Source organism: Galleria mellonella, unplaced genomic scaffold (assembly GCF_026898425.1).
Source record: "Galleria mellonella isolate WM207_F2 unplaced genomic scaffold, CSIRO_AGI_GalMel_v1 utg65, whole genome shotgun sequence".
NCBI lineage: Eukaryota > Metazoa > Arthropoda > Insecta > Lepidoptera > Pyralidae > Galleria > Galleria mellonella.
The window spans coordinates 3,617,606-3,635,135 of NW_026442138.1; the positions used below are offsets into that span (position 1 = coordinate 3,617,606).

At 33.6% G+C, this 17,530-nt stretch overlaps 2 protein-coding genes across 2 annotated transcripts in view; one reads left to right on the plus strand and one right to left on the minus strand.

Annotated features, from left to right (window-relative positions):
- Window positions 1-656: 656 nt before the first annotated feature.
- On the plus strand, window positions 657-7,401 carry LOC113519692 (SAGA-associated factor 11 homolog). Its single transcript, XM_052900415.1, has 4 exons — window positions 657-1,145; window positions 4,629-4,818; window positions 5,056-5,202; window positions 5,912-7,401. The coding sequence occupies exons 1-4, from the start codon at window positions 791-793 to the stop codon at window positions 6,150-6,152; spliced, it is 933 nt and encodes a 310-aa protein (XP_052756375.1). The 5' UTR covers window positions 657-790; the 3' UTR covers window positions 6,153-7,401.
- Window positions 7,402-8,062: 661 nt separating this feature from the next.
- LOC113519627 (adenylosuccinate synthetase) overlaps window positions 8,063-17,530 on the minus strand; it is a 30,990-nt gene continuing 21,522 nt past the window's right edge. Inside the window, exons 6-10 of the mRNA XM_026904758.3 lie at window positions 16,767-16,921; window positions 15,899-16,023; window positions 14,250-14,376; window positions 13,385-13,505; window positions 8,063-11,814 (exon numbers count right to left, since the gene is read on the minus strand). Of these exons, the coding sequence (XP_026760559.2) occupies window positions 11,762-11,814; window positions 13,385-13,505; window positions 14,250-14,376; window positions 15,899-16,023; window positions 16,767-16,921 (581 nt within the window). The 3' untranslated portion in view covers window positions 8,063-11,761. The remainder of the gene's footprint in view (window positions 11,815-13,384; window positions 13,506-14,249; window positions 14,377-15,898; window positions 16,024-16,766; window positions 16,922-17,530) is intronic.

Consider the following 17,530-nt stretch of genomic DNA (forward strand, 5'->3'; position numbering starts at 1 on the left):
TTGATATATATACATTCTAAAATTTACATATCTCACAAATAAATATATATAAATATACTTACACATATAAAAGGTGTATTTTATATTATTTATAAGAATGAGGATAATGATAATACTGCTTAGATGAAGTATAAAAGTTAAAATAAACTGTTTTTATTATGGTTTAGACGGAAGTATGAATTTAACTAATTTCTTTTCTTATAACTGTTATTTTTGGAAGTGATTAATTTCTGAAACCGTCGACAAGTCTCTAAAAAACATCAGTTAATTCAGTAAGATATAACCTTTTTACGCAAAGACTATTTCGACACGAAAAATCTGAAAAAATTCCATTTTACGGCGCGATTTGGCGGGTAAGTGATACTGTGAAAAAAGTTTTAATATATCCTTTTTAAAATACTCTATACCGTACTCTCTGAAGAAAACCTCGGCAGCTAGCTCTTTACTGCTGTACTTTATGTGACCATTTAAATTCAAGCATGTGAGGACCACAGACAATGTCTGTGGTGAGGACGATTCTATTTTATAAAATGCGAACTCGAAATCGAAGCTTAATTCTTTTTGTCTCGTAAACGGCATTACATAATTTACGAGTTGTGTAATATATTATTAAGAATGGCAACACGGAACCATATGTTCGATTCATTCATTTTTCATGTTTGTCAAATTGTCATTCATTCATCGGAAATTGTAATAAATTCCGATTGTATGAATGTAGTTTGAAAATTTATGTTATAATTTATATATTCCTTTTCTTCTATTATTTGTGTGGTGCAATAAAACAATAAAAATGAATACTATAGTGAGTGAGCTTAGTATGAACGATTTGAACAATAAGTTCTTCGAGATAATGCAAAACGAAGGAAACGCAGAAGAGGCCGCAAATTTTATTTACGACAGTATATTTGATGATGTGACTTTAGGATTTATGTTTGAATTTCACCATGGATTAAAAACTGGACTAACGGATTTAATTGAGGGTGAAAAAGAAGAAGAAGATGGGTACAAGATCGTCAACTCACCAGAGTGCGATGTTTTTGGCTTTTCCATTATGAAAAAGACGCCTGATAGTAATTGTTCATGTCCAAACTGCGAAAGGCCGGTCTCCGCAACAAGATTCGCCCCACACTTGGAGAAATGCATGGGTCAGTTTAATTTTTTTTATATATACATATAATAATTAGAATTACGAACAAGCTGACAGGCAACTTGATGCAATGTGGTAATTGTTGCCTTTAAACATGAACAGCGCTATAGGCATATAATATACTGTAATACTTGTTGTATCCCTTATATGTTACCATTCCTAAGAACTATGTTGTTATGCCTTTGTACCCTGTAATTTCACACTCTAAACACAGCCACACAAGTGCAGCTACTTTCCAGTAGAAACATGGATAGATCAAGATATCTATATCCATGAATTGTTCCCATAATATATTATTAAAATAAACCACCAAGTTATGATATAAACTAAAGATATTAAAAACAATTTTAATATTATATAAAACTAATTATTGTAAACTGACCACATTACATTATCTACATACTGTTAGCACATCAATTTGTCATCATAATGCCTGTCTACATTGTTTAAAGTGACTCACTTGGATATTTTATTTTATTTATGTCTCTTTTCATTTAAGAATTTCCTCTTGTCGGTGCAACTAATCTTCCTCCAGCCAGTTCTATCCCAGGCTATATCCTTGACCTCCCTATATGACCTAACACCTAGCATTTCTTTTATCTGTTCCATGTCCCATTCCTCAGTCTTCCTCTTCCTTTTTTTTTTATACAACTTAGAATGGCAAACAAGCTGACGGCCCACCTGATGGAAAGTGGTAACCGTCGCCTATAGACATGAGCAGTACCATGGACATAACAGAGTATACTGTTACGCTTATGATACCCCCATGCATTGCCATTCCTGTGAACTCAGATGTTATTTCTCTGTACCCTGTAAATTCACGCCATATCCCATCCTTCAAACCGAAACACAGCCATGCAAACACAACTGCTTCACGGTTGAAACACGAATGGGACAGACGTACCCAAGCAATCGACTTTTGTACAAATTCTCCCTCTTTTGCCCTCTATTTTTCCCTCTACTATGCTCTTAAAAAAATCTTCATGTCGTATAGAGTGACCCAGCATTTTGCCTCTTCTATTCTCTATTAATGTTCTTTTCTCATTCACTCTTTTCAGGACTTCCTCATTCTTTAGTTTTTCTGTCCAGCTTATCCTTTCCATTCTCCTCCATGTCTACATTTCGAATGCCTCAAGCATCTTTTTTTCCTTTTGCGTCATTGTCCATGTTTCACACCCATATAATGCTATGCTCCAAATATAAATTTTTATAAATTTCTTAAGGATTATTTTGGATGTTTTTTGTTGTCATAGGCCTGTTTTGCAACCATTATTCTAGTTTTCATATCCAATGTGCACTTAGCGTCCTCTGTGATTATACTCCCCAAGTACTAAAAGTTTGTAGTCCCCAAGTACTAAGGGTTTGCAGTTTAATTGGCTTTTTAGAAGTACTGAGTATTTTAGTTTTATTTGTATTAATTTTCAGTGACATTTCCTTAAAAATTGTATTCATAAAATTTAATAATATTTCTAAATTTTTATGTGTTTCTGCTATTGCTGCTATGTCATCGGCGAAACTAATGAATTTAACTACTTTCCCATTGAACCCTTATTTGTATGTTCTGAAATTTTTCTTAAAGCTGTCTCTATAAATATGTTAAATATGGGTAGTAATGGGTGATAATAGATAACCCTGTCTTACTCCTTGACGAATTTTTGCTTTTCCTTTCTCCTCTCCTATCTCCATTACAGTTTTTTGATATTTATACATTTCATAGATTATTCTTCTATCCCTGAAATCTAGCCCCGAATCCTTTAATACTTCCATCATTTTCTTTCAATCTACTCTATCGAAAGCCTTCTCCAGATCTACAAAAGCCATATGTGTATTAATTCCTAAATCCATTCTTCTATCTATTATAAGTCTCAGGGCTAAAATTGCCTCACGTGTACCTCTGTTTGTTCTAAATCCATATTGATCTTCGCCAAGTTGACTCTCTATTTTTGATCTTATTCTATTTTGTATTATTTTAAGAATTATTTTAGAAGTATAAGATATTACGCTTAGAGTTCTGTGTTCCTCACATTTCTTAGTATTTGTTTTCTTAGGTATGGCAAAAAATTTAATTATTTCAAAATCGTCCGGAATTTCACCTGTTCTATAAATTATTTGTATCATTTTAAAAAATTCGTCTAATATGAGTTTGCTATCTAAATATGATATAAGCTCTATAAATATTTTATCTTCTCCAGTCCTTTTTCCATTCTTTAATCTGTTTAATGCCGCGTCAAATTCTGCTCTAGTTATTTCTGGCCCTAAATTTTCTGGATGTACATTTATTTCCTGTTCAATATTTATTGTCTCTAGCCCACTTTCCTTATATAATTCTTCCATACATTTCCCATCTATGCAACACTTTTTTCCGATTTTATATGCATTTTATTATTTTCGTCTAATATTGCTGTTGATTTGACTTTTTTCTTTTTATATAGATTTTTATGATATTATAGGCTATATCTAATTTCCCTATGTTGGTATAGTGGTCTATATACTCACAGTCTTTTTCTATATCTTTTTTTTGTTTGTTGTCTGCTTAAAGTAAGTTTTAAGTTTTATTTTATTTGATAATTTACGATTGGCAGAATTGCCATACTGTTTTCATCATATTAGTTGCGTAGTTTCCTTCGAGTGACCATTAAATTTTCGGTAAATTATTTCGGTAGTTAACCATTTTTTTTTCTTGGTTTTATTTTTTCTTTTATAAAGCTTTCTTCTGCACTCAACTTTATACTATCTCTAATATTGCACCATCTATCATTAATATTTTTAGGATTATTATTATTTTCCATATAATTACTTAATTTATTTTCTAGCTTTTTTCTATATTGCACTTTATTATCTCCATTTGTTTTTAGCTTATTGAGATCAATACCTTTGGTTTTACTTCTCCTAATGTTTTTCTTAACTTTAATCTCTATCCTACTGGCAAGTAAATTGTGGTCAGTATTCACATCTGCTCCTGGATATGTTTTGGTATTTTTGACTAGATTTCTGTATTTATCTTTTGTTATTATATAATCAAGTTGGTATCTCCCAAGATCGCTTGGCATTTGCCATGTGTATCTTCTTCTCTTTGGCTGTTCAAATTGGGTATTTAAAATAGTTAAGTTATATCCTTTTCAGAAGTCCACTAATCTATCCCCTCTTTTATTTCGTTGGCCTAGTCCAAATTTTCCCACTACATTTTCATCTTTTGCTTCCCCTACTACTGCATTAAAATCCTCCATTATTTTTACATTATCTTTTTCTTTAACTAAATCCATAAGGGAATCTTTTTGTTCATACATTTTTTCTATTTCATCATCAGGATGAGTTCCTGTTGGCATATAAACTTCTACAATAACCATATCCCAAGGTTCAGATTTTATTTTTATTGCAGTAATTCTATCACTGTGATGTATAGTGTTTTCCACTTGGTGACCCCACTGTTTGTTAAGTATTAAAGCTGTTCCATTACATCCCTGTATGCCTAATGTTTCAGGAATGGGCCGCAATAGTTCTCGTATTGCGTCACGTCGCATCGCGTCCAACAGTCGGGAGCCAACCTCGTATGCTGGACTATTAAGCGACGATGACGACGACGCCGACTGGGCCGGCGGTTCTTTGCAAAGTGAGCGTCGTAAGAGAAGGATCAAGAACAATAATAATCGGAAGCCAAACAAGTTACATAAGTATGAAATTTTTACTAACAGTTTTTTTTTTTTAATTTAATACATTGTACCTTGAACTTTTAGCTGTATTTAAAAATGTAGTTTTTTTTTACTTCATTTACTTAAAATGCAACAACAATCATTTTAATTTTTTGCGTAATGTCGTTTTTAAATTTTTCATAAAACGATAAGCTGCACAAATAAGAAGGTTAAATCTCAAAATTTTAATCTGTGACATTTTTTTCATTATGATTTTAGTGGCAACAACAGAAATAATGGCAATCAAAATTCTGACTCCAATGATGGCAGCGCCACCTATGAGACAATGACGGCCAATGAAAAGAAGAATCTACTCCTGCAGATTTGTGGAGTCGTATCTGAACATACAAAAAAGTTATGTACAAGGTAAAAGTTGTTTCCCATGAATACCATAAATTTTTCATCGACATATCAATCGTTATCTATTTGCTGCTGAACAAAGGCCTCCTCCATAAACTGTCATAAGGAATGATCCTGAGCCACCTGCATCCACTGACTCCCTGCAATGCATTTGAGGTCGTCACTTATATAAATTGCTAAAGTCAAACTAAAATACTCCCATTTTAGACACCAATTCTTTTATTTATTTATTTTTATTATATAACTTAGAATGGCAAACAAGCTGACGGCCCACCTGATGGAAAGTGGTAACCGTCACTTATAGACATGAGCAGTGCCATGAACATAAGAGAGTATACTGTTTCGCCCGTGATACCCCCATGTGTTGCCATTCCTGAGGACTCAGGTGTTATTCCTCTGTTCCCTGTAAATTCACGCCGTATCCCACCCTTCAAACTGAAACACAGCCATGCAAACACAACTGCTTCACGGTAGAAACACGAATGGGACAGAGGTACCCAAGCAATCGACTTTTGTACAAAGTCTCCCTCTGGTAAACTACTTATACTACTTGAAGTAACAAAGATACTCGTCATATTATTATATATGCTTTACTGGGTGTTAGCAATTACTAAATGGGTAGAAATAAACTTCACTAATTAAAAATCTGTTTATATGATAGACACAACTACAGTACCAGCAGTAATACTAGAAAGTTTAATTCCCCTTGTTTCAGGTCAACTCGTTGCCCCCAACATACAGAGGAACAACGTCGCGCCCTCCGCAACACTGTCCTCGAACCGTCAACGCCAGAATCCCAAACGATAGGACTGACAGCAGAAGAGGCTGGCTCTCCTCCAGACTCCAGCCCATCCTCGTCATGCTCATCATCGAGCCGCAAACGCGACCGCCATCGGGCAGTTCCCAAAATAAAAAACAAACGGGAACGCAACATGTCTCCCAATGGTAGGGAATGAGTTTAAGACTGAGAAAAGAGAAGCAAAACGTTGATTGTCTATGCTATCACTCTAAGCTTATGCTTACCTAGTACAAGGGTGATATATAAACAGGGTAAGAGAAGATGGATGTGATGTCTATGGTGCTGTTTGTGTCTATGGGGGATTGTTACCTCTCTCCATTAGATGGGCCGCAGCTTGTTTGCCATGTACATAGTTAATGCATTAAAATTGTGATGTCAATGCTCTTCATTTCTTTGGGCTAAGCTTATCCTTAGAATACTTAACAGTTTAGGTTATCCTATGAACTGAACGTCATTGTCGCCGATTCCATCACTTGGATTAATTGGCTCTGTAATAAATCTCGGAACTTTGTCTATCAAATTGGCCATTATGCATAAGATATATTTGAACTGTGATTACAGGTTTTTATAAAAAAATATTGGCTCACTGCAAATTAATTGTAACGGAACTGTAGTTCTAGCGAGTCCACAGATAGAATGAGACAGCGATGTGCGCCGTCTCGTTCTTGTTCGTGTGATCGCTGACCGAAGATATTCTATCGATAGATTCATTTATACCTTGTATAGAGAGTCTGAACTGATTTTTATACCTACTAGCTTTACTAGTAGTACGTGTATACCAAATTTCATGGTGATTTTTGCAATTGGTAAGGCTTCCTGGCTTCGCTTATGACTATTTATTACCATAGAGATTGCTGTTTTTTTTTTATTTTGCACAGCAAAATTACAAAATAATTCCTTTTTGCGAGTGCATTTAGACTCTACATTTTAGAGGATGATAAGCTCGTTCTTTTCACGTTTGCGTACATGATTTTGATTGTAGTCGGAGTCTATTTAGGAAATATACTTTGCTACAATAGTGCCTGACATTTCTATAATGTAAAAGGAAAATTTGACTTATTATGTCACTTTCAATTGTAGATATAATAAAATCGTATCAACTAAATAATGTTCATAAAATTCTTGTCACTATACAAGACTTGATGTTAAATAAGACTAACAATGGGACCGATTCTAAGACGTCATTCCTCTAAACATATTTCTTTTAACGTGAAAATACTGTTTCATAGACAATCCTAAACTAAAATTATGACAGTTTTAACTTAAATTCATTAGAAAATTAGTTTATGCGGTACTTGTAATATTAACACCTGTGATATTAAATTGAAATGCTAAAGTTTAGAGTAATGACGACTAAGATTGGAACCGAATGTATATAAAAGTAAATAAATATGGAATTTAATGTACACCAGTTTGTTTTATTTATGAACTAGCCAGAAACCGCGTCTGCCTGCATCTATTTTTTTTTTTTTATTATAGCTCCATCGGGGTTTCAATGATTTTGCTAATGTCAAGATTTGAAAAGATTTTATCGGTGATGTGATAAGATTTCCTTGTCCATGTTTGAGTATCTATACCAGGGATTATTCAAGTAGAATAATTTATGAAAGTCAAATGTTAAAATATTCGTAATTCATATGTATAAAAATTAGTTTTATATTATTTTTCAACAGATTTTTTTTTACGAAATACACAAAAGGAGAAATGACTAAAGTTAATAGAAACTTGTCATTAACAGGTGATATCATTGGGAAGTGTCATACAGAGGGACTGATATATTGGAGCTTTCAAGTAGTATGTGTTGTATATTTCTTTTGTCTAATCCATACTTGCATAGAAAGCTATCTCGTATTCTTAATTTGGTCAAAAACACTGGAGAGCATACATGGTATATTTATTAAAAACTTACTACTGTCATTACAATTTTTTTTAATCGACTTAGTATAACGTACTTACACGTTAAGGATGTTGCTCAGAACGAAAAATAACAGAATCTATACTTACCTTATATATTTAATTAATACGTCACTACAAGGACATGTGTTGCCTTAAATAAAATAAAAGATATTCTAAAAGAATAAACCATCATTTATTGGTATAATAACTGTATTGAAATATTTACATTAATATAACATAGATATCACAAAAAACACCTCACAGAAACTGTAAAAGCAAATAAAAAAAGTTGTTTACTAAACAATGTAAGTGGCTACGGGAATTAATAAAAGATCTTTGGAATGAGAATTTCCGCTAAAACTAATAACTAATTAAACTTCATTCGATTTATCCACTGTCAAAGTAATAGAAAAAAAAAAAACAAGCAAAAAAAAATCAAATTAAAAATTGATTACAGTTAGTAATAAGAACGTATAAAAGAAAGAAAATTTATAACTCATTTCAAAACGTTATTTGTGCTATGTAAAAAGTAAAAAGTCACAAATATTATTTATTGGTTTATTAATTACCTAAGTATTATTATAGAAATGCACCATAGACAATAGTTGTTATAAGGGACACCAATGAAACTTGCGGCGATTGGAAATAATAAGTACTTAGTACAGCTTGCTCTTAATTTTAAACGTCGGATTGCTATTCGTATTAGTGTTGCCATCCATTACTCATTATAAACAGAATGAAACAAAATTATTCAATTAATCATACACATGAGAAAATCACAAATGTCACGGCAAAAATAATTTACAAATATTATTTTTATTCGATATTATAAACAAATCCGTGTTCGCCAATAACATATTTCTTTTAATTGGCTCTGGTTAATAAAATATATATAAATTATTGTTCAATAACAATACACGTGAATTTATTTCTAATTTCCTTAATAGAAATATGTTACCAACTTATTCAATGAAAACAGTTATATTCAGCACCAATATTACGATAAGCATATAAAACCGGTTTTAAAAAAATATAAAAAAAAATTACAGTTATACACTTTGGTATTGTAAACCAAACATTCCAGCCTTTCCCGTAAAAATTAAGTATAAAAAACAAAATACCAAATTATATCAACATATTGGGGTAATATAAATTACCTCTATTATGGCTTATGATGCGGACGCATCAGTGCGCCCAAGCATTGCTATTAGTTACAAATATCAGTAATTATTGTGAATACACATATATAATTACAGTTCCCTTTACTTCGTGTTTACATCTAGGGAATATTTTGAAACAATCGTAACATAGTTGATAAAATTAAATAGCTAAATTTTAATAAACATAAAAATTAAATCAGATATGTACGTACTATTTACCTGTAATCGTATCGCATTAAGTCCCAATCGTGAATTTCAATTAAATATTTGTTTTATAACGGTAAGGCAGCATTCGATGAGCAAAATAATAAAAGGAGAGACTTCCAATACATTGTCTACTATTTATCTAAAGACAATACTGATGTAGGTTATAAACGGGAGCATTCCAAAGAATCTGTTCTGTACAATTCCATTTGGCTGTTTGGTAAAAACATTTGCCATTTACCAACAACAATTATCAACAGTTCGGATCGGGAAATGTTTTTCATAAAACTCATAGAATCTATTCACCAATGATATCAATTTATACATGTACCCAGACAATTGAACCAATGTATTGATAGATACATTTTCATTGCAGCACGTATGCCCCAGGATAAAACAAGACAGAAAATTGCAGAGTCTTCCTCTTTCTCTCCAATGCCATAACGTATCCACCGCTACATTAGTTCGCCACTTATTACAGAGGGCTGGACACTATACTAGTTAAAACTATATGAATCACACACAATAATAGATACACTGTACGTAGATATATTTAATTTATAACTGATACAATTTTCAAATTAATATTAAGCATTTCTGCATCTGTTATACTCAACAGAATAGTGACTACTTGTTCCTTTTAGGAATTGTTATAAATTCTCATTAATTAATTACAGAATACTGGCTGATTTATTTATACATATTAAAATGGCAAGCAAGCTATCATCCCTTAAAAAGTGGTAGCCATCACCTGTGGATATAAATAAACAGCACCATATATGTTACAGAATGCATCGTGGTACCATTCGTGCATTGCCATAACGCTTCTATATCCAATAATTTCACTATTATGTCCTTCAAATAGCCATGTACATAGTTAATTAACGTCAGAAATACGCGTGGGACGAGGTGTCTATTAAGTATAAAAAACTGATTGCTACATTTTTGAAATTTTAATAACAATCAGTCTGGTTAATTTATTATTGACACTTACGATTACTAGGAACATTTTACATTGATGTATTCAAGATTATTCTCCCATTCCTTGTTCTATAATAATTAGTGATCCCACAAAAAAAAAACAGACTTCAACTGTGACAAAACCAGTTATTTTAATTTAAAAGTTAAACTACTCGACCGATTTTGATAAAATCTTCATGGGACCACTCTGTAAGTATATCCTTTCAGACAAAAAAAAAAAGAATTTTCCAAATCGGTTTAGAACTGATTGAATTATGAGGTAATAAACATAAAAAATAAATACAACCGAATTGAAAATTTCTTTTTGAAGCCGGTTGAAATAGGTACATATATTTACTCTCAGAGATACCTTTGCGAATAGCTGAACGCTTTGCACGGATCCTCTCTAGGTTCAGAATAAATCTGGGTACCAGCTAATACTAGGGTGAGCACAGACCACCTGGATCACTCTTGAATACGCCAATGCTGCTATCTCTCAGACTTGTATGTTCAATACCAAAAAATTTTCATAAGACTAACTTGTCCCATAATACTATTTGTTAAGGATGGGTAATATACAGCAATATATATTGTTGTAGCAATATATATATAGCTGTTATCCAATATATAATATCGAAATGAGACACCTGATCAAAATGAACATAAATATCCCACTGATATGGGCGATGTCCAAATGGATGATGACCCTTTTACGCCGTCAATGCCCAATGGAATATCTAATATATAGATAAATGGTACGGACATTACCCGTGCCTACCATTTATTTCTCCAATCCAAACTGAAGCTTACCTACATACTTTTTAAGTTCAATGTCGTCATTAATAGCATTAATAGTTATTATTATATTTTATTAACGCAGAAGTAAATCTAAATACTATTGAACAAACAAAAAAAAAGCGTATAAATCTGTTAAATCTTTATTGCTTACTCGAAACCACTTTGTGGTATAATTAGTACTATATTAAACTCTATCTTCAATGCATAAGATTTATATTAAGTCGGACTTTATATCACTATTAATATATGTTTTTTTTTTTCTACAAAACAAACATTGAATTTGTGCTTTACATCGTTCAAATAGAGTTCAATACGCTTAAACAAATAAAGGCTTGCACAGATGGTAGTTGCCTTGGAAATACTTTTTCTTACATCAAAGTAAAAAAATTACATTTCGTGACGTGCACAAGACATTGAAACTAAATATTCTCACCTTAATAAAAATAAAAAAAAGAAACACCTTTTTTACAAAGAAAAAAATGGTCTCTAGCACTTTGTATTTTTATATTTAACTTTTCAGTATATTTTTGATGCACATAATGTTCTTTATACCAAAAGTACGTTGACAAGTTAGAATCAGGTAAGCTGAAATCTGTAATCCATCTGCGCAAGCCCAAACAATACTATAGAAGCCTTTATCCCCCGATTTACTTCTGCGCATTCAACTAACTCGCTACAACGGCGCTTAATTAAGTATCGTTATTAACTGAATTAATATTATCGGAAAGTGACGTCATATCCGCCTGTGTTAATCCGCATTGATGATGGACTCCCGACCTTGACCGACGCCGATGTATTTAACTGTAAACATGTAATAGGTTAAATTAAAAAACATATTTAAACAAATATATTTCGTTCCACAAGCAAAAATAAAACACCACTTTTAGTCGAGGCAAAAAGTCATTTCAATTTAAAAACTAGACTACTGAATCGATTTTAATAAAGTTTCTATGGGACTATATATTTATAATCTGAAAGTACATGCCTTCAGGTATATGAAAGCACCTTCCAAACTGGTTTATAAATGATGGTAGCAAACAAGCATACGAGGGGGGAAAAGGATTGTCAGTAATGGAGACTGAGAATCCCATTGCTAGCAATATACCCAACCTGGTCGACCACCTCGCGGTTCTCCCTGGAAACTATTATGGTTAATTCCCGATGAATTCATCCAGATAGGCTAACTGGCCTGTTTTCATTCTCATCTATCACCCTTCACTGGTGCTCCGCCGGCGTATTTCAAATCAATTGTATTTTTTATTTTTATTTTTGTTACCTCATAACTCCATCTGTTATAAACCAGTTTTAAAAATCTTTTTTTATCTCAAAGGATGTACTTGAAAATTAGTCCCATAAAATTTTTATTAAAACCAATTCTGTAGTTTAGTTTTTATATCAAAATAACTGGTTTTTGTCACAATTGAAATCGGTTTTTATTGTGGAACAAAATTTAATTATTTTTATTTTTTATATGGCAATATTTGCTAATCTCCTCTCATGTTGATTTGATACTAACTTTATCAAAAATAAAGTTCTTTTTTGTTGAGAAAAAAAAAACAAATTATATTTATTCCAAACTGGCAATGTAAAATTAAGACATTACATAATAATCAATTACTACAGAGATCTCTTTATTCCAACTATGTGACTATGAAACGTAGCATACCTTTTTATATGCCAAGAATGTTTATGCCAAATATAAAAATACATTGTACTTGAGTTATGAAAAGGAAATGGGATGTTTCTGAGAATGTCATAGATAAATAAACAATAGGTAAACAATAGGTACAAAAAAAATTCTCACATGTTTATTTGGCAAATGTTATTCAAAATGGCATTGATGTTCCACCGTGTCTGACTGTTTGTTGCTAATTATTTACGAAATTAATTACGAAAATAAATTAAATACAAAATTAATTTGTGTCAAAAAATGAAGCCAAATTAAATAAAAGGAGAAATGCTTTAATTTCGAATACACTTGGGATTCGCGTCTTTAATGTATGGTGTACATTGTTTGGGCCCAAATGCTATATATTTCATAATATCCCCTTAGGAAATGATTCCTTATGATGTGTACATAGACATTCACCATAGAGTTAATGGTATAAATTTTGTACTGTAACACGGCACACCCGTCTACCTTTTTACTTTAATGCGTGTGCCTATATACATGGCGCTCTGTTTGTTTGTGAGCAAACAACTTCAGTTGCAATTTGGACAATGGAATATTATATTGCCAAGTCAAAATTTTGTAAATAATTTTACGCATATATTGTTAATTCTTTGTATTTTAAACGAGCATGCCATGTCATCGTAGATATAATCTATACTGAAGGCGAGAAACAAGAAGTAATAATTATTTAGCACATACCAGGTATTTGCAGGTAGTCTTCGATGACCTTGACATAGTTCCTCGCCTGTTCCGGCAACTTGTCCATTTTCCGAACATCCTCTATACTGCACGCCCAGCCCGGTACTGTCACATACTCCACCTGATTTTCATGAGTGAAAGAATTATTTTCTCTCCATAAACAGTAACAGACAAATGGTTTAAAATTAGGCATAATGAAATTATTGAGATTCGTTTCATAAGACTGGTGTTTGCTGTATGTTTAGAGAAACCTGTGTTTCAGATGACATGTGCCCCATCACAATGGCTTATACAAGTTTGTATATAAATGTGGCTTCATTTGGACATAAAAGATATATGATATTCATTTATTTTAACATTTATTATATAAGTAGGTAGGTATTATATGTATTTATAGTGTATGTATTTATGTAATATTATATATTTTAATATTTTATTTAACTGTATATTATAATATTATTTGACTGTATATTTGTTTATGTATTAATAGTTATAGCAGTTCAGCTGCCCGCTAACGAAATGCTTTCTTACTGTACTGGGTTGGTTGACTGGAAGAGATCTCTGTCAGAGATAAGTCCACCCTTGCTCACAACATTTATAAAATACATTATTTTATATGTAATATATATATATATACATGGTGAGCTTACAAAAAAAGACCTAAAAAGTCAAATAAAATTCCGTGTATGAAATTTGTTTATTTAAGTAACATGTAGTGTAGTGCATACATTCACACATGCACATCTAGTGCACGTGTGTATATATGTACTCGTACATGTGTCTCCCACTCCATTTTAAACTGTATTTCCACTTACAGAAAGATCATAATTAAAGAGATTGTTGTAAAAAAGCGTTGGCTAATTACCTCTACTTTGCTAAGCTCAGCCATTGAAGAGGGGAAATAGTCAATTTTCTTTCCATTTGACTTATACGCTACGCCGATCTTGATCTCCTTCAATGTATCTAGGATGTCCAACTTGGTCAAGCACAAGCTGGAAAAAATATTTATTTATTTAATACTAACGGCCCGTCCCGGCGTCGCACGGGTAGAAATTTTTAACATTTCTCTTTACTGCTCTGCTCCTTTTGATCGTAGCAAGATGAAAAGTATACTATAACCTGCCCAGGAGTATGAAGAATAATTGCACCAAGTTTCGTTAAAATCCGTCGAGTAGTTTTTGTTTCTATAACGAACATACAGACAGACAGACAAAAATTTTACTGATTGCATTTTTGGCATCAGTATCGATCACTAATCATCCGTTGATAGTTATTTTGGAAATATATTTCATGTACAGAATTGACCTCTCTACGGATTTATTATAAGTATAGATTTGAAGAAAACTGGATTCTCATTAATATTACATTTATTCATTATAAGAGGCCTATTTTTTTTATACTACTGAGGTGGCAAACAAGCATACGGCCCACCTGATGGTAAGCGGTTACCGTAGCCTATGAACGCCTGCAATACCAGAGGTATTACGCGCGCGTTGCCGATCCTGAAGAAACCTTTTTAACCCCCCTTTAAAGAACCCCATGCTGTAGTCACTTGGGAAATTTTTTAATATGTGAAAATGGATAACATTCCAACCTTGCCTGCGGGGGGAAAGGGATTGTTAGTACTGGAGACTGAGAATCCCATTGCTAGCAATATACCTTACCAGGTCGACCTCCTCGCGGTTTCCCCTGGAAACTATCATGATTAATTCTAGATGGATTAATCATGATGGGCTAACTGGCCTGTTTTCATCCTCATCGATCACCATTCACTGGTGCCCCGCCAGCGTATCCCGTTAGCGTAGGCGGGGTAACCATTCCATTTTCATCCAATAAAAAAAAACCTTGCCTGCGCTATTGGTATACATTGGCAGGGCACCAGTAAGAGATGATAGGTGAATAAAGACAGGTCAATTAGCCCATGGTGAAGAGTGATCAATGACAGTATTTTTGGGGGGGGGGGGTGAAAATGGAATGGTAACCCCGCCTGCGTTAACGGGATACGCTGGCGGAGCACCAGTGAAGGGTGATAGATAAGAATGAAAAACAGGCCAGTTAGCCTATCATGATGAATTCATCAGGAATTAATCCTGATAGTTGGGGGAAAAGGGATTGTTAGTAATGGAGACTGAGAATCCCATTGCTAGCAATATACCCAACCAGGCCGACCTCCTCGCGGTTCTCCCTGGAAACTATCATGGATAATTCCTGATGAATTCATCATGATAGGCTAACTGGCCTGTTTTCATTCTCATCTATCACCCTTCACTGGTGCTCCGCCAGCGTATCCCGTTAGCGCAGGCGGGGTTACCATACTATTTTCACCCATAAAAAAAAAACCTGATAGTTTCCAGGAGGAACCGCGAGGAGGTCGACGTGGTTGGATATATTGCTAGCAATGGGATTCTCAGTCTCCATTACTAATAATCCCTTTCCCCCTGATCAATGACAGTTAAAAGCTGATATGATGATGATGATAGACTAAGAGTAGAGGAAGTGCAGTGCAATACTCACGAGGTGTAACCGTTGACGAGGGCGGTGTACCGCACGACGACCAGGTCGAGCCAGCCGCACCGCCGCACCCGCCGCGTCGTCACGCCCACCTCATGCCCGCGCGACTGCAGCAGCTGCCCCGTCTCCTGAGTGCACAAATTTAAAACTTCCTTTACTAATAAATCTTTTATTTATTTATTTATTTATTCTTTATGAACCACATTCAAAAAATGTTTGATAGAACAGATGAACTTAACGCTGTACAGCATTATCTCCCAATAATTTTTTTTTATACAACTTAGAATGGCAAACAAGCTGACGGCTCACCTGATGGAAAGTGATAACTGTCGCCTATAGACATGTACAGTACCATGGCATTACATACTAATGTTTCGCCCATGATCCTCCCTATGCGCTGACATTCTAAAGAACTAAAGTGTTATGCCTCTGTACCCTGTAAATTCGCATAATATTCCAGAAACAGACAGTTTAACTTAACGCAGAAAGTAGTGCAGATTTAAAGCAGTAATAAACCGGAAGGAATACTGAGTCACGCTCTTTCCTTCTCTCTCACTCATTTATCTCCCTTTCCCACTCACATATATACACGTATACGTACACGCACGCATAATGCAAACAGATGAAAAAGTCAACACACCTCAGTCAATCACAAAAATATAATTGTAACTTATTGAGACCAATATATAAACATTGGATTTATGTGATTGTCCAATTATAATATTATTTTTATTGCAAAAAAAGTTATTAACAACAGTTTAGAATTTGAGAAGACACTGCGTAAAATACTAAAAAAAAAAAAATTAAAAGCAAACTGAAAACCTGTCTCTGTTAGAAACCGCTTTAAATAAAATAAAAAATAAATACTCACGTCATGTAGTTCCGTGGGGAAAGGCCCGTCGCCCACGCGCGTGGTGTACGCCTTCACTACGCCCAGCACGTCGCCAATGACGCTCGGCGGCAACCCTAGCCCGGTGCATACGCCGCCGATACTGCAGTTCGATGACGTCACATACGGATATGTACCTATAACAGTTTTTTTTATAATTATAACATATCATCGATACAAAAAAAAATTAATTACTAATTTATTTAAATATAAACTTTGACCCGCGACTTCATCTGCGTGATCGAGATATGTTGCATGGCTGTGTTTCGGTTTAAAGGATAGGATATGGCGGTGAATTTAGTGACAAAACAATATACTCTGTTATGTCCATGGTACTGCTCATGTCTATAGGCGACGGTTAACATTTTCCAAAAGGTGGGCCGTCAGCTTGTTTGCCATTCTAAGTTACATAAAAAATATATAAAAAAAAGAGGGAGTGAGAGTGAAGATTTAGTCTCATATTCATATTTATATAATTAATAAATACAGGCGACGGTTACCACTTTCCATCAGGTGGGTGGTCAGTTTGTTTGCCATTCTAAATAGCATAAAAAAAAAACAATAAACCTACGTCATACTCCATTTCAAAATTTTTCAAATACAATGGCAACAATTGCCATCAAATACAAATTCTCATAAGATAATTATTGCATCATTAATGTTGTAATTAGCTAGCAGAGAACTTTTTAGTAATCAGTTAGAGACATTGAAACTCGTTAAACTGTTTTAGAAAATTGACAGATAAA